A 21,732-nucleotide genomic window follows, 5' to 3' on the forward strand; every position below is an offset into this window, starting at 1 on the left:
GGTCACTGATACAACTTCCTTTCGAAGCATGGGTGGCTCAATGATTAGCACAACTGCCTTATAGTGCCACAGACCTGAGTTCAATTCCACTCTCGGGTGACTCTGTGGAGTTTGCACCATTCTGCCCATCTTCTTCCAGGTGCTTCAGTTTCCTCTCACAGCCCAAAGATCTGTAGGTTAGATGGATTAACCATCTAATCCCATAGTGTCCAAGGATGTGCAGGTTAGGTGGACTAGCCATGGGAAATGCGTGGTTGCAGAGATAGGGTAGGGGGATTGGTCTGGGTTGGATGTACTTTGGAGGGTTTGTGTGGACTCGATGAGCCGAATGGCCTACTTGCACTCTGTCGGGATTCTATGAATGAAATGTGAAGAAAATGCAGTTCCAGCAAGTAAAAAACATTCTTTCCCATTAAGCAACAATGAAAAACCTTATTATTAAAAAAGGGCAGATATTTTAAATTGGAATAATTATCACAAGTGTTAATAATTCTATGTGAAGAACTGAAATATTATGCCAGAAGACATAATTGTACAAAAATTAGAACTGTAGTTGTTTCTGGTAATAATGATTAGGCTGTTTTCAGAACCTAATTTACGAAATATTCCAGTCATGAAATATGTTTTCTGTTCGTCTACATGCCTAAAATAGTGTTTGTTTTCAGTTTCATGGGCAGAGGTTTCCCAGCCTACATGGAGGTTTCAGAAGGAACTAGGATTGGAGTCAAAAAATGTATCTGTTTCCTGATTTTGGGTCAAAGTTTTGCAGTGGAGTTCTCCAAAATGTGCAGGCGGTTCTGTTAAAATGTAGACTTCAAAGCAGGAGTTTGTTGATACAACAACTTCTCACCCTCCTGTAGTGCTGTAGAGTATATTTTCATTTCCTTGGTGAGATCTGGAATGCTAAAAATTGCTTGTTTTTAGTCACTGAACTAGGCTGCAGGGTGCCAGAAAACAGTTTACAGAATAGAATGTAGCTTCAGTGGTTAAAGTAAATTGAGTAGAATTGAGATTCTTTCCACTTTCTTCCAGGTTTATGCTAATCTGTTAACCAGTGAGTTTCCGACTGGACCAATAGTAGGACCTTTGTCTGCTGGCAGTTGATTAATTTATTTACTCATGGGTCATGGGTGTCGCTGGCTGGCCAGCACTTAATGCCCATCTCTTGTTGCCCTTGAGAAGGTGGTAGTGAGTTACCTTCTTGAACTGCTAGAGTCCATTTGTTGAAGGCAAATCCACAATGCCATTAGGGAGGAAATTCCAGGGTGCTGACCTAGCGACAGTGAAGGAACAGTGATATATTTCCAAATCAGGATGGTGAGTGGCTTGGAGGAGAACTTGCAGGTCTGGTGGTCCCTTGCAGGTATGGTGGTCCCATGTATCTGCTACCCCTGTACTTCTAGATGGAAGTGGCCATGGGTTTGGAAGGTGCTGTCTAAGGATGTTTGGTGAATTTCTGCAGTGCATCTTGGAGATAGAACACACTGCTGCTACTAAGCATCGGTCATGGAGGGAGTGGATATTTTGTGGATGTGATGCCAATCAAACTGTTTTGTCCTGGATGGTGTCAAGCTGCTCCCGTCCAGGTGAATGGGGAGTATTCCATCACACTCCTGACTTGTGCCTTGCAGAGGGTGGACAGTTCGGAGGTGGGTTACTTGCCACAGTAGTCCTAGCCTCTGACCTGCTGTTGTAGCCACTGAGTTTATGCGTCGAATCCAGTTTCTGGTCAATAGTAACCCCCAGGATGTTGATAATGAGGGATTCAGTGATGGTAACATTATTGAAGGGGCAATGTTAGATTATCTCTTATTAGAGATGATCATTGCCTGGTATTTGTGTGGTGAGACTGTTACTTACCATTTGTCAGTTCAAAATGACAGATGAAGCTTTAATTAGTTAAGTTCCTCTGAGATATAGGATCTTTGATATTGATGGCTAGGCCAGCATTTATTGCCTGTCCCTAATTTCCCAGAGGATAGGAGTTAACCACATTGCTGTAGGTCTGGATCACACATAGGCCAGACCAGGTAATACCAGCAAATTTCCTTCTGTAAAGCACCAGATGGGCTTTTAAGCAATTCACAGTGATTACATGGTTATTATTAGACAAGTTTTTCATTCCAGAGTTGTAATGAATTCAAATTTCTCTGTGCCACATATTGATTTGAAAACATGTCCCTGGACATTAGCCTGTGGTATAAATAAGTTTGCGGAAGGCAAATGGTGGGGATGGCACAAATGAACAGGTTAAGTGAGTGGGCAAATACTTAGCAGAAGTAAAATAATGTGGTAAAATGTGAGGTTATGCATTTTGGCAGGAGAAATAGAAGAGCTGAATATCATTTAATTGGAGATAGACTGCAGAAAAAAGCAGAACTGAGGGGTTTGGGATTCCTCGTCCTGAATCACAAAAGGCTCGTACCAAGTTCAGCAGATAATAGGGAAGGCAAATGAATACTTGCTTTTATTCCAAAGAGAATGGAACACGATAGTTAGAAGGTTTTGCTAAATCCATACAAGGTAGCAGTCAAGCCACAACTGGAATACTGTGAACAGTTTTGGGTGTACTGGCATTGGAGGCAGATCAGGGAAAATTCACCCGGCTGATATCTGGTATGGAGGGACTGTCTTCTGAGAAAAGGTTGAGCATGTACTCATTGGAATTTAGAAAACTTGAGAGGCAAACTTATGTAAACATACAAGATTCTAAGAGGACCTCTGACAGGTTAGCTGTGAAAAGGCCATTTCTCTGGAAGAGTCTAAGACCATAGTGCATAAGATCAGAGTAAGAATTGCATATTTAAGACAGAGATGAAGAGGAATTTCATCTTCAGTGGTAAGTGAACCTGTAGAATGCATCACTGCTGAGGGTTGCCAAGGCTGAGTCAATGAGTATATTCAAGAATCAGACGGACACATTTTTTTATCATGAAGGGAATCAAGGTTACAGGGAAAAGGCAGCCAAGTGGAGTTAAGGATTATCAGATCAGCCATGATTTTGTTGCTGTAGTAGACTCAATGGTCTAAATGACCCATGTCTGCTCTTATGTCTTATAGACTATGGTCTTAAAATGTAGATCTTTTTGATTATCAATATATCTGTACAATCTCTTCTAGAATGATACCATATCACTTGGCAATGGACTGTTTCAAGACTCATTTGCAGAAAGTTTAACCATGAGCACTTATTTGGTGGCATTTATTGTGGCTGAATTGAAGAATGTCAGCAAGGTGACTGAAAATGGAATTCTGGTAAGTCATTACTATTCTGTAGTCATTCCTTCTCTTTCATAGATGCAGGAAAGGCTTCATTTATTGTCTGTCCCCATTCCTCCGAGAAGGTGATAGTGAGCTTTCTCCTTGAATCACTGCAGTTGTTGCACTAATGCTAATCCTAAAATGGTGCTTGATACAAGTTCCAGGATCGAACCCAGTGAGAATGGGCATTGAGTCCAAGTCTACATGGGAAGTAAGATTGAAGTGATGCTATACCCATAACATTGTTGACCTCTTTTTTTTTCTGATGGTAGAGTTTGCAATGGAAATAAGTGTTAACAATATAGCTTTGCTGAATTAATGTTCTACATGCTATAGCTTGGACATGGAGCAGCCACTGTGTACCAGTGGTGGAAGGAGTGAGCATTGAGTTCATTTGCAGAAGCATTAATCAAGCTAGCTGGTGCACCCTAGAACTGACAGACACATTGATTGTTGTACCTGAATCTGTCTAAATGTATAGTGAGCCTTTCATCAGACGTGAATCTTGTGAGATGATGACATATCTTTGAGGGAGCCAGTCATTAGTGCCCACCTGCAGGCACACTGTTGATGTGGTTGGTGCAATCCAAATTCTGGTGTATAGCAATCCACAGGATACAGATGTTAAGAAATTAGTGTAGCTAAAAATCAAGAAATGTTAGTGGATATTCTCATGTTTAAGGTGCTCATAATGCAATGTGTTGGTGGTACAATTTTAACTTGCTTTTTAGTAGCCCGAGTCTAGATAACATAGGTCACTTTATTATCAAAGGAGCTCTGAAATTATTAGTGAACAGCCCCAAACCTGATCTTAAAATGATGAGGGAATGTCATTGATAAAGCAATTGGAGGTGGCTAAGGTGAAAGACCCATCTCTGAGAAACTCCTGCCATAATATTCTGGAGTTGTAACATCTGGCATCAACAACAATAAACGTTTGCCTGTTACCAGGTAAGAAGCCAGTTGTCAAAGAGGAATTCCTTTGGACTCCTGTTGACTTCATTTGTGCAGAAACTCCTTGATGTGTTACTAAGTTGAATGCTTTGAGATTACCTTCACATCTTGTTCACATTCAGCTCTTGCTCCCTTAGGTAAAGGGGAAAAGAAGTTTCACCCATAGTGTGCAGGGGGTCTGGAATGCACTACTGGAGGATAGTTGAACCAGGGGACCTCAACAACCTGTGAAACGTATTTGGATGAACACTTGAAATTTCATAACATTTCAGGCTGTGGGCCTAGTGTGGTAAAGGAGGATAAGTGTAGGTAGTTCTATATTTTTATCAGTACACACCGATGGGCTGAAAAGCTTCTTCTGTACTGTATAATTCTATGAATAAGCAGTATGAGGGTCAGGACCTGAGTGGAACCAGAATAACGCATTGGTGAATAGATTATGAGCAAGAATGTGTTTCTTGCTACCACAATGCCCAACGTTCTGGCCAAGGAGATTGTCTTTAAAAGACTAATGGTCTGTTGGCCCACTGGATTCAAGAGGTTTTCTGGCAATGTAACTCACTTGTGACAAAACAATTCTATTTAGTATTTCTGATCTTATTTTCTTAAATTTAACTAGGTCTCTGTATATGCTGTTCCTGACAAAATGGATCAAATGCATTATGCATTAGAAGCATCAATGAAGCTTCTGAAGTTTTATGAAGACTTCTTTAATATATCCTATCCTTTAAAGAAACTAGGTAAGTTAGAATAAAAACTTTTCATAATAAAGTCTAGACAAGCTGCTGCTGTCTGTCCATAACTGAGACTGAAAATAGCCTTAAATGTCTCTTGTGCATTATGCTATTTGGTGAAGGGTTCAAATGTCAGATACTGTGCATCTCTGTTAAATCTATATGCCCTAACACTGGAAGGACAGTCATGCCTGTGACCTCATTTGGGGCTTAGTTTCATGTGTGTACATTAGATTATGAGTGCATGTGCAGCCTGCATGCTTAAAGGATATCCCTACTCATCTGACTGTTAATGTCTTAAGCCCTGAATGAAGCAATTGGATATGATTTACAAACCAAAACTAAGCAAAATCATTGATTTTGTTGAAGTAACAACATTTGCACAACAAGTATAAGAATTATAAATTGGCCACCTTCCACATTCCCTTTGACTTCTTTGTAGGGGGTATACACTTGGGGGGGATTATTGTATGGCCTGAGCATGTATCACAACATACAAGTAGACTTCATCTGAGCTAACAATCCAACCTGTCAAATAGAACAAGCATCTGTACTTCTTTCGGCTATTAAATATGATGATTAATCACGATTAATATCACGATTAATTCTGCATGGTGGAAATTAATTTTCCTGAATGTCCAGTACAATGTTTAATTAGACATTCTTCAACGTTGTAATTGATTAGATTAGATTATTTACAGTGTGGAAACAGGCCCTTCGGTCCAACAAGTCCACACCGACATACAACCCACCCAGACCCATTCCCCTACCTGACACTACAGGCAATTTAGCATGGCCAATTCACCTAACCTGCACATTTTTGGATTGTGGGAGGAAACCGGAGCACCCGGAGGAAACCCATGCAGACACGGGGAGAATGTGCAAATTCCACACAGAGAGTCACCTGAGGCGGAAACTGAACCCGGGCCACTGGCACTGTGAGGTAGCAGTGCTAACCACTGTGCTACCAAGCCACTCATCATAATTGAGACATTACAACCCAAACTGAGTCCATGGAAGCTGTATCTTTATGATGGACTTTGTCTAGCAGATATTCAGCTCTTGATGCAGCTATTTCAGAATTTCATAAAGACTGAAGACTGAAGAATGTTATTCACTTATTGCCTACACTAAATTGAGAGGAGAGCCAAGGAAATAGATGGTACAGTGAGTCAGTTCATTTCCTTTTCTCTGTCAGTTGTAAATGGCTAAAATTAGATTCTCGATTGATGTCCCACTGAAAAAAAATGTTTTTAACAGTTGAGCAGTAAAATACCACCTGTTGTTGAGTATTAAATGGCAAGCTCACTCTGATTATCTGAAGGAAATAGCACTGTTTGGAGATCTGTTTAAAATTTATGACTAATATTCTCTTGAGGTGTATTTCCCATAACAAGGCAGTGATTCTGCAGTAACAGATGTCAGTTTGGTCAGATTTGTATTTTCTGCAGAAGTACACATAACTAAAGAGGATGGCAAAAGACAGGAGGTTTCTTAACGAATGAACTTGCCATATTGCAAACAGAATGAAAGTTGCTAATTCAGCTCAACTTCTGTTAGGTCATTACTGCAGCTAGCGGCAAGCCCATCAGTACCCCTCTTCTTATCTTGTCTCCTACCACTATCTGAACATTGGATCCATCTTACCTTGCACATTCTCCCTGTGTCTGCGTGGGTTTCCTTCTGGTGCTCTAGTTTCCTCCTACAATCCAAAGATGTTCAGGTTAGGTGAATTGCCATTCTAAATTGCCCATAGTGTTCCGGCGATGTGTAGGTTGAATGTCGAGTAATAGGGGACTGGGTCTGGGTAGGAGACTCTTTGGAGGGTCATTGTGGACTTGCTGGGCCGAAGGGCCTATTTTCACACTGTAGGGATTCTATGATTATCCAGATCCATTCCTGTGACTCACTTGAATTTCTCAGAAGGGTATATAGAGGTGTCTAATGTTGTCTTTTCACAAGCAGCAGCTCCCACTGTCTTATCCTCTTCTCACTTGTTGACTTTCTCTCCTAGTACATTTGTCAAAAACTTATCAATTTACTTCTTGACCTGCACTGTATGTTTGAACTCTGACAGAAAAAAATCAACAGACACTGCTTGCTCTACATTTTCTTCCATCATGAACATTGTCCTCTTGTCTTCCTTTGTTCTTTCTCACCATATAGTATTCTCCTCATTCATAACCACTCCCTCAGTCTTACCATCTCATCTGACTTCTCTGTCATCATGGTATCAATCACGGGATCATCTATGACCACTGCCTGAATTTCCCACAATCCCTCTCCATTTCTGGGCCCAGCCAGTGCCCATCAAAACAGAGTTGAACAACAAATATCCTGTGTCCCCAGGACACCTGAGATTCTAGGGACACCCCTCAAGTTTTGGCCAGTTCATAGGAAACCATGGCAGCCATCAAAAACTACAGTTGGTTCTGCTATAATGCGTGTTTCTTCAATGTGAATTGGCGTTAATGTGATTGAAGAATTTAGACTATTATTTGTAGAAAACAAACTTTCCTTACCTGTATTGGCTATACTGCGATTAGTTTATAATAGCACGGTTATTGCACGATTTTCTTATAACACGAGATTGCACAAGAACGGTACTATCATGTTATATCAGAACTGACTGTCATGCTAAGTTGCCCAAGTGGACACACTTCTAAACTTTTATTTGAAAGTAAAAGTAATTAACTGTATAGAAAAGTCATATGAGTCAAGGTTGATTGGCAGACAGGAAAAAAACATCTTTACAAATAAAAAAAATAAACTCAATGAATGTGGTAAAATTAGTGAAGCAGGAAGAAAGTTGGTCTGATTGTTTTAATTTTATCTTTCTGTACCCATGAGAATTCTGCTGTTTATTCTCCAGCTCTACATCTGGCGGTTGGATGAAATCATGTCAACACTGAATACTTGTGGGTTTGCCTCCTAGTATTCTCAATGAAGCAAGGACATCAACTATCATTTCCTTTTCTGAGCCATAATAAGTGTCATGGACTTGTGAAGATGAGCTTTTCATATCACACACCCTTCAAATAAATGAGTCAATCAATCTATAAGCTTTGTGGTAACTCAGGACTGGTCCATATTACAGTTGTATGCCAAAGCTTCAGCAAATGGATTATGGCACATTCAAAATTCTTATATTCTTAAAGTTATCTTTCACTGTGAGTAGATACTGTGCAAGTTGAAAACAGGAATAGACATAAGCCCTTCAAGGCTCCTTTGCCATTCATATGGATTGTGATTGATCCATTACCCAACCCCATTTTCCCTCCTTCTGGTCTATATCCCTTCTTAGTTTGCCCTCCTCTCTGCCTGTTGATTGTGGTACAGTCATTTGCAAATGTGAATACTAGACTGACCACAGTGTATAGAATGTCTTACCTATTAATGTTTCTTGACCTACTGAATGAGAAACCCAAAGTGCTATAATCTGATAAAAAGATCGTTGACCTGAATAGTTAACTGAATTTCTCTCTTACAGATGATGCATGACATGCTGTTTAGTTTTGGCATTTTCTGTTTTTGTTTCATCCACAATATTTTGGGTTTGCAAAACAAAATGTCTGTAGCTGTATAACCTTATATTTAGAAATTCTGCTCGGTTTGTTAGGAGGGGATTTGCTCAGTAAATTAACCTTGTGCAAGGCATGGCATTGATCATTGTATTATTATGTCTTCCTTTCCCAGATTTGGTAGCTATTCCTGATTTTGAAGCAGGAGCCATGGAAAATTGGGGCCTAATCACTTTCCGAGAAATAACACTCCTTTACAAAGAAGATTCTGCATCAGTACTGGACAAACAGATAGTTAGTATGGTGATAGCTCATGAATTGGCTCATCAGGTATTTTCTTTAAGTTACCATATATTTTGTAATAAACATTTCAAGCAGGCACTAAATGTCATTTTTCAAACAAAAAAGTTGTTTTATGGGCTGTGTGATTCTGACAAGGCCTATCCACAATTGCCCTTGAATTGAGTTGCCTTTTAAGCTATTTCAGAGGGCATTTAGAGTTAACCACATTAATATGAATCTGGAATCACATGTAGGTCCACCATGTAAAGCTTAAGAGTAGAAGAGCTGAATATTATTTAAATGGGGAAAGACTGCAGAAAGCTGCAGCACAGAAGGGTTGGGAATTCTCATGATGAATCACTAAAAGCTAACATCCAAGTTCAGTGGAACATAGGGAAGGTAAAATAAATGTTGACTGTTATTTCAAAAGGGAATGGAGCATAAAAATATAGAGATCTTGCTAAAACTATGCACAAGGCATTAGTTAGACCACAATATTGGTCCCCTTAATTAAGGGAAAATATACTGACTTTTTAAAATTCACACATGTGATGTGGGTGTAGCTGGCTGGCCAGCAATTATTTCCCATCCTCGTTACCCTTGAGTTACTACTTGAACTGCTGCAGTCTACATGCTGTAGATTAGCGCACAATGCCGTTAGAAAGGGAATTCCAGGATTTTGTCCTAGTGACAGTGAAGGAATAGTGATATATTTCCAAGTCAGGAAGGTTAGTGACTCAGTGGTGAACTTGCAGGTGGTGGGGGTGTTCTCATATATCTGCTGCCCTTGTCCTTCTATATGGAAGTGGTCTTGGGTTTGATATCCAAGGGTCTTTGGTGAATTTCTGTGGTGCATCCTGTAGATGGTATATACTGCTGCTACTGAGTATCGGTGGTAGAGGAAGTGGATGCTTGTGAATGTGGTGCCAATCAAGCAGGCTGCTTTGTCCTGGATGACATCAAGCTTCTTGAGTGTTGCTGGAGTTGTACCCATCCAGACAAGTGTGGAGTATTCTATCATGCTCCTGACTTGTGCCTATAGATGGTGGACAGACTTTGGAGAGTTAGGAGGTGAGTTACCTGCTGCAGTATTCCTAGCATCTGACCTGCTCTTTTAGCCACTGTGTTTATGTGGTGAGTCAAGTTGAGTTTCTGGTCAATGGTAACCCCACATGTTGATAGTGGGGGATTCAGTGATGGTAACACCATTGAATGTCAAGGGGCAGTGGTTTGATTGTCTCTTAGTGGAGATGCCTGACATTTGTGTGCCATGAATGTTATTTACCACTTTTCAGCCCAATCCTGGATATTGTCCAGCTGTGGTTGCATTTCAGCAAGAATTGTCTGAGGAGTTGCAAATGGTGCTGAACATTTGTGTAATCAATAGCAAACATCCCCACTTCTGACCTGATGGTAGAGGGAAGGTCAGTGATGAAGCAGTTGAAGATCGGCCAAGGACACTACCCTGAGAAAGTCCTCAGAGATGTCTGGGAGCTGAGATGACTGACTTCCAAAAACCACAACTATCTTCCTATGTGTCAGGTATGATTTTAATCAGTGGGGAGTTTGCCCCGATACCTGTTGATTCCAGTTTTGCTTGGACTCATTGATGCCATATTCATTTGAATGCACCCTTGATGTCAAGGGCTGTCACTCTCACGTCAGCTCTGGAATTCAGCTCTTCATCCATGTTTGAACCGAGGCTGCAAAGGGGTTAGGAGCTGAGTGGTCCTGATGGAACCCAAACTGGGTGTCACAGAACAGGTTATTGCTGAGTAGATGCTGCTTGCTTCTCCTGTTGATACCAACTTCCATCACTTTACTGATGATAGAGAGGGGACTGATGGGGCAGTAATTAGCCAGGTTGGATTTGTTCTGATTTTGGTGTACAGGACATACCTGTTCAATTTTCCATATTGCCAGGTGGAAGTTATAACTGTGCTACAAGAGATTGACTAGGGAAGGAGTAGTGATATATTTCACTAATTCTGGAGCACAATTTTTCAGTATTATTGTTGGAATGTAGTCAGGGCCGTAGCCATTGCAGTATCTGGTGCCTTCAAATGTCTCTTGATATGATGTGGAGTGAACCGAACTGGCTGAAGACTGGTACCTTTGATACTGGGGACCACTGGAGGAGACTGAGATGGATCATTCTTTCAGCAGGAGATTGTTGGAAATGCTTCAGCCTTATCTTTGCTCTGATCTGTTGTGCTCTTTCTTCAGATCCTAACACACTGTGAGCTCCAGAATTTTTTTGTTTTCAGTCAAGATGTTTCCTTGCCCATCTTTAACCTGAAGACTTCAAGGGGGTCCAGAGTCAATGTTGAGGACTCCTAGGACAACTGCCTCCCAACTGTATACCATTGTGCTTCCACCTCTGTTGGGTCTGTCCTGCCAATGGGACAGGACATATCGGGGGATGGTGATGTTGGTGTCTTTAACATTGTTTGTAAGGTTTGATTCTATGAGTATGGCTCAGTTAGGCTGTTGCTTAACTGGTCCGTGAGACAATTCTCCCAATTTTGGCACCAGTCCTCAAATGTAGTAAGAAGGATGGTTACCAGGCTGACAGAGGTGGCACGGTGGCTCAGTGGTTAGCACTACTGCCTACAAGGGATCCAGCTTCGTTTCCAGGCTCAGGTGAGTGTCTGTGTAGAGTTTGCACATTCTCCCTGTGTTTGCGTGGGTTGCGTGGATTGGTCATGGTCATGGGAAATGCAGGGTTGTTAGGGTAGGGGGATGGGTCTGGGGGGGATGGGTCTGGGTGGGATGCTATTCAAAGGGTCAATGCGGACTCTATGAAAGACCTTCTACAATGTAGGGATTCCATGAATCTGCCATTGTTTTTGCCAGTGCCTAGTTCAATGTCAGGTGGTACATCCAGCTTCATTTCTTTGTCAAGACGTCATGGCGATTGATGCAACAGAGTGGCTTGTTTTAGAGGGCAATAAAAAGTTCACCACATTGCTGTGGGTCTGGAGTCACATGTAGGCCAAACCAGGTGAGGATGATAGATTTCCTTCCCTGAAGGGCATTAGTGTGTGTTTTTCTGACACTCGACAATGGTTTCATGTTCATCAGTAGATTCATAATTCCAGATTATTTTAACAAATTCAAATCTCACTATCTTTTGTGAGAACCCAGGTTCTGTGAAATAGCAAAATTTCTGGATTAGTGGTCTAGCGAAAATACCCCTATTGAAGGTTCATTAGGTTGATTTCAGGTGTTTTATGAGGAGCGAATAAGTAAGTTGGGCTTGTGCTCATTTGAATTTAAAAGAATGAAAGGTAAAACATTATTGAAACATATAAGTAGGGAGGTTGTTTCACCGCATGAGAGTGTTAGGACCAGAGGATATAATTTCAGAATGAGAGATTACTCATTTAAGACAGAGATGAGGAGGACATTTTTCTGAGGGTGGTCAGTCTGTGGAATTTTTTTACCACATTAGGCTGTTGAGGCTGAGTCAATAAGAATATTCAAGGCTGAGATTGACAAATTTTAATCAGTAAGAGGTACAGGGGCTATGGGATAAAGGCAGGAAAATGGAGGTGAGGAATATCAGATCAGCTATGATCTCATTGAATGGCAGAGCAGATCCTGATAAGCCGAATGGCCTGCTTCTCCTCCCATGTGTTATGGATCAGAAAATTAGATCACTGAGTACTTTGTAGGGCTGAAGGAAGCTGCAAAAATTGGATGAGTGGTGAGATCATGAGGGATCTCAACATGATATACAGTGCATAAAAATAACAAAAAAGGTTCAATTTTAATAAAATGGTACAAAATTCAACAATTCAGTGCAGAATTTGGCTGTTAAGAATGATCAAACACCCTAATAATACGTTTTTGACATCTCAAAGTAAATCTGTTTTGCTGTTGGATATTGTGGTTCATTTTGCTTTGCATGATAAGCTTTCTATCTGAAGCCTTATTGTACTGGTAGATATGAATCTTTGCTAAAGATCATCAAACATCTGATTTCAGTTTCCAAAGTATGGTGTTTTAAATTTCATGTTTTGTTCTTAAGTTGTGGTACCACTTTTTGTTTCAGAAATACTCTGTTTCATTCGGCAGGAAAAGTTACTGACAAATCGAAATAGGATGGCTAAATAAGATCACTGTTTTGGGACATTAATTAGATTTTGATGTAAACAGTACACTTTCCAAGCTGCCAGGAAGCCTCATTGTCTGGCAGATTATATGTCTTCTCATTTCCTGCGGATGTTCAGTTTGTGGCTGTCTGAAGTACACAACCTTAATCTGCAATCTTGCAACAACCTACTGTTGTTTTTACCTAATTCAGGCACTGTACTGGAGAACTGCTATTACAGCATTTCTGCAAGAATACAACATTGAAAGTAATCTTGATTTGCATAAACATTTGTTTTCTTTTTTTCACGTATTATTCCACGTATTGAGCGTCTGTTTGGCCTTTAGTTCCCCTGACTTGAGAGGTACCTAGTTGATCCATTCAGTCGTCTTTACCAATGAATGCTAGTTATGTGCCTAAACTAACAATTTATCTGTTTCATTACATTTTGCCCTTATCGCTCTGGAGAAGTTGTTTGTGAATCTGGATTGAGCAGTGCTTAGAACTTGCTTCCTTGTAATCTATTCATGGTGTGTCCTATATTACTGTCAATAACATGTTAATGGTCTTTTTGTGGCTTGTTACAAAGCCTTTTGACATGAAGTACACTGTCAGCTGGGCACAAAAGCAAATCATTTTATTTAAGTAACAGTCAATTGTCAACCTTTTAGACAGCAACAGGCACCACTTGTTATGGTGAAATAAAACAAAAGACTTCCATTTATATAACACCTTTCATGACTGTGAGACATCTTTAGTAAATGAACCTCGGAGGAACCTCGATTATTGGAATGCCTCAGGCAGGGAGTGTTTTGTTCAGATAATCGAATGTTGGGACAATCGAATGTTCGGATAATCGAATACCGGATATCACAGTTTAGCTAAGCATCGGGACCTTGCAATCTTGTCCGGATAATCTGAAATTCGGATAATCGAATGCTGGATAATCGAGGTTCTTCTGTACTTTTGAAATGTGGTCTCTGGTGCAATTAAGAAGCATATCAGTCAATTTATGTACAACATCCCCCACAGACAATAATATGATAGTGACTAGATATTATTCTGTTTTTGTGCTATTTGTTGATGAAGGGGAGAATTCAATCAAATTCCAAAAGGTCTCTATGAAAGGATTGCTCCTTTTAGCTAAACTGTAAATTGAGAGAAAGAGCAAATAGAGGGAGAGATGTCTGTAAAACCTCCTCTGATACTAGCTTAAACAGAGAATAACTTTTCCAGTCTGGAAAATATTTTGAATGGTTACATTATATTCTGAAAGCCTGGTTAACTCTTACAGGGATAACGATACTTGGAGTGGTGTAGAGGTAGTGCACTTATCTTTTAACACAATTTCAAGCAACATTGTAACCTTGTTCGGGAGCTGAAATAAGTCCTTTGATCTCTGCATTCTTGCTGCCGTGCTCAGTAAGTGGGCGACATTTACATCAAAAGCTGCTTTTAACCATTGACATGTGAGTGTTAGAAGCTAAAGATCAGAGGAAATCATCAATGTATTGAACATTGCGTTTCTAAACTATTAAGTACACATGAAATGAAGTCAAGGTTCAGTCTGTAAGGGAAATATTGTCCAAAATATAATACTTGCGTGAATATAAAATTGCAATTATAAACTTGCAAGTGCTTTTTGCTTACATTAAATCCAATATACAGACTTATGGTCACTGTTCCTGAAATGTTGCCCCACTGAAACTTGGATCATCTGGCATGGTTCATTCCCTAATATCAGGTTTAGTGTAGCCCCTTCTCTAGCTGGACTATTTACATTTCGTTTCAATAAATCTTCCTGGGCACACCTCACAAACTCCCCTCACCTGCTCCATCTACCCATCCAAGTACCTGGCATTAAGCAAGGCCCAGTCTATGTAGGGGAAGCTAAAAAGTCACCCAACACAACAACAATCATTTTGTTTTTACATTTTTCCATTATCCATCCACATATCTGTTCCTCGAGTACCTGCTGGCTGTTGGGAAACCTGTAGGATATTGGTGTTCATAGCAGGCTTCATCCTAGTGAGCCTTCTCTGAACTGCTTCCAGTGAAATATCTTTCCTCCAATAAAGGGACCAAAACTGCTCACAGTACTCCAGATATGGTTTCACCAGCACCTTGTACAGTTGCAGTAAGATTTCCCTACTCTTATACTCCAACCCCCTTGCAATGTAGGCCAACTGGAGAAGAAAAATGTTGGGATTTGAAAAGGCTGTCTCTGTTCATCCAGAGCAGTGAGTTCCTCCTCTTCTTACCTATTGGTGGGTACATTGTTGATGCTGGACTTGGTTGTGGTAGAGTCTAGAGTTGAAAGATGTGGTGCTGGAAAAACACAGCAGGCCAGGCAGCATCTGAGGAGCAGGAGAATCGACATTTCGGGCATAAGTCCTTCTTCAGGAATGAGACTGGTGTGCCAGGTGGGCTGAGATAAAAGGTAGGGAGGAGGGAATTTGGGGGAGGGGCGCTGGGAATACGATAGATGGAAGGGGGTGAGGGTGATAGGCCAGAGAGGGTGTGGCGGCGGAGAGGTCGGGAAGAAGATTGCAGGTCAAGAGGGCGGTGCTGAATCTGGAGGGTGGGACTGAGATAAGGTGGGGGGATGGGAAATGAGGAAGCTGGAGAAATCTACATTCATCCCGTGTGGTTGGATGGTTCCTAGGCGGAAGATGAGGCGCTCTTCCTCCAGGCATCATGTGGTCAGGGTCTGGTGATGGAGGAGGCCAAGGACCTGCATGTCCTTGCTGGAGTGGGAGGGGGAGTTAAAGTGTTCAGCCACGGGACAGTTGGGTTGGTTGGTGCAGGTGTCCCAGAAGTGTTCCCTGAAACATTCCGCAAGTAGGCGGCCTGTCTCCCCAATGTAGAGGAGACCACATCGGGTGCAACGGATACAGTAAATGATGTGTGTGGAGGTGCAGGTGAATTTGCGATGGATATGGAAGGATCCCTTGGGGCCTTTGAGGGAGGTGAGGGGGGGGAGGTGTGGGCGCAAGTTTTGCACTTCTTGCGGCTGCAGGGGAAGGTGCTGGGAGTGGAGGTTGGGTTGGTGGGGGATGTGGACCTGACGAGAGAGTCGCGGAGGGAGTGGTCTCTCCGGAACGCTGATAGGGGAGGGTAGGGAAATATATCCTTGGTGGTGGGGTCTGTTTGGAGGTGGCGGAAATGACGGAGGATGATGCGATGTATCTGGAGGTTGGTGGGGTGGAAGGTGAGGACCAGTGGGGTTCTGTCCTGGTGGCGATTGGAGGGGCGGGGTTCAAGGGCGGAGGTGCGGGAAGTGGAAGAGATGCAGTGGAGAGCATCGTCGACCACGTCGGAGAGGAAATTGCAGTCTTTGAAGAATGAGACCATTTGGGTTGTTCGGTAGTGGGTTCGGTAGTCCCCGGAGCTGTCGTCACTGCAGCCACTTCCACCCCCAGTGACGTCACTCACCTGCTCAAGGACCACACCGCACACTACGCCACTCCCACGTCCCACGTTTTTCAATTCTGGTCTCCAGCATCTGCAGTCCTCACTTTCTCCCAGTTGTAGGGTCTAACTTATTTAAATTGAACTAAATTAGCCTTATGGTTTTCCCCAGCTTTTCGACATGACACAATCTTACTCTTGCCTTTGTTGAAATTGGTGTATTGATTAAAGTGAGCAAGGAGGGATGTTGGAGATCACAACTCTAGGACAGGCAGCAGCTGCCTTTCACCATAACTGAGCTGTTCAATGACCAGGCACAAGTTTTGAGAACATAACAAATGGATAAGCGAGAAGTCTTTCAGCCAACTTCAGAGACAGAAGGGTATTTGAAGAATGTGTAACAGCCTACCTGCAATCTCTTGTCAAAATGTGGTGCAATTTTGTCCATAAAGAATGCTGCAGAGCAGGTAGCAACTTCACAGTCATCTGCAGGACAGCTGTGTATCACAAGCACTGTACTGGATTTTGTGGGGTAAAAACAATGACTGCAGATGCTGGAAACCAGATTCTAGATTAGTGGTGCTGGAAGAGCACAGCAGTTCAGGCAGCATCCAAGGAGCTTCGAAATCGACGTTTCGGGCAAAAGCCCTTCATCAGGAATAAAGGCAGTGAGCCTGAAGCGTGGAGAGATAAGCTAGAGGAGGGTGAGGGTAGGGAGAAAGTAGCATAGAGTACAATGGGTGAGTGGGGGAGGGGATGAAGGTGATAGGTCAAGGAGGAGAGGGTAGAGTGGATAGGTGGAAAAGGAGATAGGCAGGTAGGACAAGTCCAGACAAGTCATGGGGACAGTGCTGAGCTGGAAGTTTAGAACTAGGGTGAGGTGGGGGAAGGGGAAATGAGGAAACTGTTGAAGTCCACATTGATGCCCTGGGGTTGAAGTGTTCCGAGGCAGAAGATGAGGCGTTCTTCCTCCAGGCGTCTGGTGGTGAGGGAGCGGCGGTGAAGGAGACCCAGGACCTCCATGTCCTCGACAGAGTGGGAGGGGGAGTTGAAATGTTGGGCCATGGGGCAGTGTGGTTGATTGGTGCAGGTGTCCCGGAGATGTTCCCTGAAGCGCTCTGCTAGGAGGCGCCCAGTCTCCCCAATGTAGAGGAGACCGCATCGGGAGCAACGGATACAATAAATGATATTAGTGGGTGTGCAAGTAAAACTTTGATGGATGTGGAAGGCTCCTTTAGGGCCTTGGATAGAGGTGAGGGAGGAGGTGTGGGCGCAGGTTTTATAGTTCCTGCGGTGGCAGGGGAAGGTGCCAGGATGGGAGGGTGGGTTGTAGGGGGGCGTGGACCTGACCAGGTAGTCACGGAGGGAACGGTCTTTGCGGAAGGCGGAAAGGGGTAGGGAGGGAAATATATCACTGGTGGTGGGTTTTGTGACTGTTTTAGATATTCTCTCTATCAACATTTCCTCCATCGACCGGTCTGAATATTTTACATTCAGGAATATGCCATAACTAGCTACCAAGAATATTACCTAGTGATGCAGTGAAATTATCTAACTGTGAAAATGTGTTATCATGTCTCTTATGTGCTCCTCCAGCATTTAAGTCAGAGTTGTAAATGTTTGGTCTGGGAAGGCTAATAAATATGAATATAAAGCTCTTTTTTTTTCAGACAACTTGCATGTCCTGTCTCTTTTTGTGGGCTGACTTACATATCAGCATTCCTGTCTGGTAGACAACTCCTATTTGTAAAACCTGATCCCCAGCAATTTTACTTGCTAGCTCCAGGCTAAAAGTTGTGTGTTGGGACCTTCTGATCACTGGAAATAACAAGGCCGTGTTCTTGTAGGCTTCAGGGTGACCATGTCAAATACCAATTTTGTTTGCAGAGTACATTCTTTGTAGACACATGTAGAGAGCAGTCTTCACAGCAATGGACATCTGTGTTTGTTTACACTGTGACAAGATGACTAACCACTCAACATCTGTAATGTTGGTTGATTAATTCTGGCTGGAAATCAGTGATTCTTACAGCAATTTGAAATGAGTTGTGAGATTCTCCAAACTGGTTTATCTTTAACTCACATTTCTCAGTGTTTGCAATCTTATGTTTTTACTGAGTAATTTTATTTAAAAAGGATTTAAGTTTTTCAATATTCTTTTCCATTTGAAAGACATGGGAGACCATCGTTCCAATAGCTAGGGAGTTTGCCAGCTTTCAGATGCTTAACCTATTTAAGACATTGTTCATGATATAATATAGATTGGCATTAGAGTAAGTGTAAAATAGCTACACTTCCTGAATTTGTTTTATTTTTCTCAGTGGTTTGGTAACCTGGTGACTATGGAATGGTGGAATGACCTTTGGTTAAATGAAGGATTTGCCACCTTTATGGAATTCTTTTCACTTGAAAAAGTATTCCCTGAACTCCAAGTGGTAAGTAAATAATTTTAAATTTGTGTTGCGTCTTGAAAGCATTGTTCATAGCATGAACAGGGAGTGTGTCGTTCTGAGACTTCTGTTTAATCTCAATGACTATAGTTCATACATGGAACTGGGGTGGTGTATATTAAAGTTAAAGGAGGCAAATAGTGTACTTTTACATCCTAATATTTGTTGTTTCCTCGGAGTCAGAAGTTAAGCAAATCCTCTCAAAGATGTTAGTGCAGCTGAGCAGCAACAAACTGTTAGAATCAAATCCTTGACTAATTGATTAAGAAACAGTTAGTTTGTACAGCTGTACTGCTTATATCAATGTGCCACTGAGGAAAATCATATATATAAATGATTGAGAAGAAGTAGTGATTGCTGGTCCTTCATAGCTTTTTGTTGGAAATATCAACTTGTCATAGCACACTGGTCAAGTAGCTGATCTACCTACTCACATTTCTCTGTATAGCTACCTCTGCCACAAACTGTATACCAAACACAGAAATGTTCCACAACTCCCACAATATGCTGTCAAAATACAGAGATAAGTATTGAAAGAAATATGTGATCATCTCCAGTAATACCATTGACAGCCTCAGCAAACACAAATTAAATGCTCAAATTATACTTCAAATAAAGGAAACATCTAACTGTAAATCATCTATGCCACAAAGGTATGTCTTGTTCAACCATAAACACACCAGTCACTTCTTGAATAGCTGTGGCGTAAGACGCAAACTCAGTCTTTCCAACAGGGCCTCACTTTCCCATTAAATTGATCTTCAAGTTTGTTCACTGGCAGGTGTATTTCATTGGAGTTTTCTGGAGTTTAACAGTGATAAGGAACATGTTTGTGAAACCCACCTCCTCACCAGCCTATTTTCAATCCTGATAGTATAGCCTTCTATAGTTTTTATTCAACCAACCTACTAATGACACCCGATTCATGATCTGATCCTTTGATACAAACTCTTGGCTCTTCTGAATATCTGAGCTATTTCCACCACATTTTTAGGATCCAGTCCTTTTGGCTTGGTCATACATCATTTCTTAGGTCCACGTCCCCTACCAACCCACCCTCCAAATCCGGCATCTTCCTTTGCTGCCGCAGGAGGTGTGAAACATATGCCAACATCTTCCACCACACATCCATCCAAGGTCCCAAAGGATCTTTTCACTTCTAGCAGAGATTTTTCCTGCACATCCATCCACCTCATCTACTGTGTCCGTATCTCTCAATGTGGTCTCCTCTACATCGGGGAGACAGGACATCAACTTGTGGAGCGGTTCAGAGAACATCTCTGGGACAAACACACTAAGCAACTCCACCATCCTGTGGCCAACCATTTCAACTCCCCCTCTCACTCTGCCAAGGACATGCAAATCCTGGGCGGCCTCCACCACAAAATCAATGCCTCATCTTCCGCCTTGGGACCCTCCAACCACACAACATCAACTTTGCCAGTTTCCAAATCTCCGCACCCCTCACCTCATCCCAGATCCAACCCTCCAACTCAGCACCGCCCTCTTGACCAGTCATATCTGTCCATCTTGCTTCCCAACTAACTGTTCCACCCTCCCAACAGACCTATCACAATCACCCTCCATCTGCATCCATCTATTGCCTTCCCAGCAACCAACCTCCCAGTCCCACCCCCACTCCCCATTTATCTCTCAGCCTCGTTCCCCCTCCACATTCCTGATGATGGGCTTACGCCTGAAACGTCGACTCTCCTGCTTCTCAGATGCTGCCTGACCTGATGTGCTTTTCCAGCGCCATCCTTTTTGATTCATACATCACTTTCCCAGAGTTTTGGGGTTCTTTTCTTTTGCTGTCCAAACATAAAGCTGACCATTTTATAATGAGCTTGACTTGCTCCTAAACACACCAAGTACTTGATAACTCCATCCTGCTGCAGAACTTTGTCTAGACCTGGATTCTGAATGCCTTTGCCTCCAGCTCTCCTTTTTGTCTGCCAGCCGCACAGCTCCTATTCTTTATTTCCTTCCAGTTGGTACTGCTTCAATTCAATGGCAGCAAGCTCACATTGACTGGTGGGTTTTATTATACCTAAAATTAATATTGACTCCTTTACAGTTGGTGCAAATTCTTAAAATTCCTTTCCATACATTCTTAAAAAGTATGTAGAAATATTACAGACGTTTGTATTGTTTCAAAATTGCTTGCTTTTGCATCAAAGGTGATCACCAATATTAAACAAGTATCTCTTGCATATCTGCTGCTGAACTCCTCAGTTGTGCTTCCATTCCCTCTAGAATTGACTTTTCCAGCTTCCTCCTGGCATGTCTCTCACATTGCATCCTCCGTAAACTTCAGGTCATCCAGAAATTTCAGCAGGTCCTGTTTCTCTCCTTTACTCCCAATAACCTACATCAGTTCATTTTCAAACAATGTCTTACTTTTAAAATTCTTGACCTTGGCTTCAAATTTCGCAAGGCCTATCCCCTCCCTATTATTGTTATCACTTTTAGCTGGACAAACTTCCAGATATCTGCATTCCACTAATTCTTGACTCTTGTGCGTCCCTGATTTCAATTGCTCCAACATTGCTGGTCAAACAAGTTATCTCTCACTCATTATAAACATTGTTCATACAGATATTGGTTCCAGCAGTAGTTCAAGTGTAGTGTGCAGATGAACTGGAGCCTAAGGATTATCTACAAGTAGAGCTTTGGATTGATACAAGTAGGTCTGTGGTCAAGTGTTCACTTATCGATGACAAAGGCTTGTCAATGACTGTGATTGGTTCTTAGGTACCTAGACAAATTGGGGCTGTGAACAGGCTAGTGAGAAGCCTTCGAATCTCCCATCAGCTCAGGAGCTGCCTCAGCTCATTGCAGTAAAAGATATTTTAGGCCTGAAGAAATCTAGTTTACTGTTCATTCAACAATTGCTGTAAGCTGTGACTTCTAATTAATAAGTCAGAGAACTTTTATAAATGTAAACCATTGCCTGTGCCTCCTACAAACAGTCTACACATCCAGAGAAGGAAAACTGAGAAGCAGTATTCTGATGAACACAA

At 42.0% G+C, this 21,732-nt stretch overlaps 1 protein-coding gene across 2 annotated transcripts in view; it reads left to right on the forward strand.

Annotated features, from left to right (window-relative positions):
- LOC140484709 (leucyl-cystinyl aminopeptidase-like) overlaps positions 1–21,732 on the forward strand; it is a 122,175-nt gene that overhangs the window by 51,900 nt on the left and 48,543 nt on the right. For both annotated transcript variants that reach the window (XM_072583434.1, XM_072583445.1), the window contains exons 4-7: positions 3,121–3,255; positions 4,835–4,955; positions 8,646–8,800; positions 18,581–18,694. In XM_072583434.1, the coding sequence (XP_072439535.1) occupies positions 3,121–3,255; positions 4,835–4,955; positions 8,646–8,800; positions 18,581–18,694 (525 nt within the window). The remainder of the gene's footprint in view (positions 1–3,120; positions 3,256–4,834; positions 4,956–8,645; positions 8,801–18,580; positions 18,695–21,732) is intronic.

This window comes from Chiloscyllium punctatum, chromosome 2, assembly GCF_047496795.1.
Source record: "Chiloscyllium punctatum isolate Juve2018m chromosome 2, sChiPun1.3, whole genome shotgun sequence".
Classification (NCBI taxonomy): domain Eukaryota; kingdom Metazoa; phylum Chordata; class Chondrichthyes; order Orectolobiformes; family Hemiscylliidae; genus Chiloscyllium; species Chiloscyllium punctatum.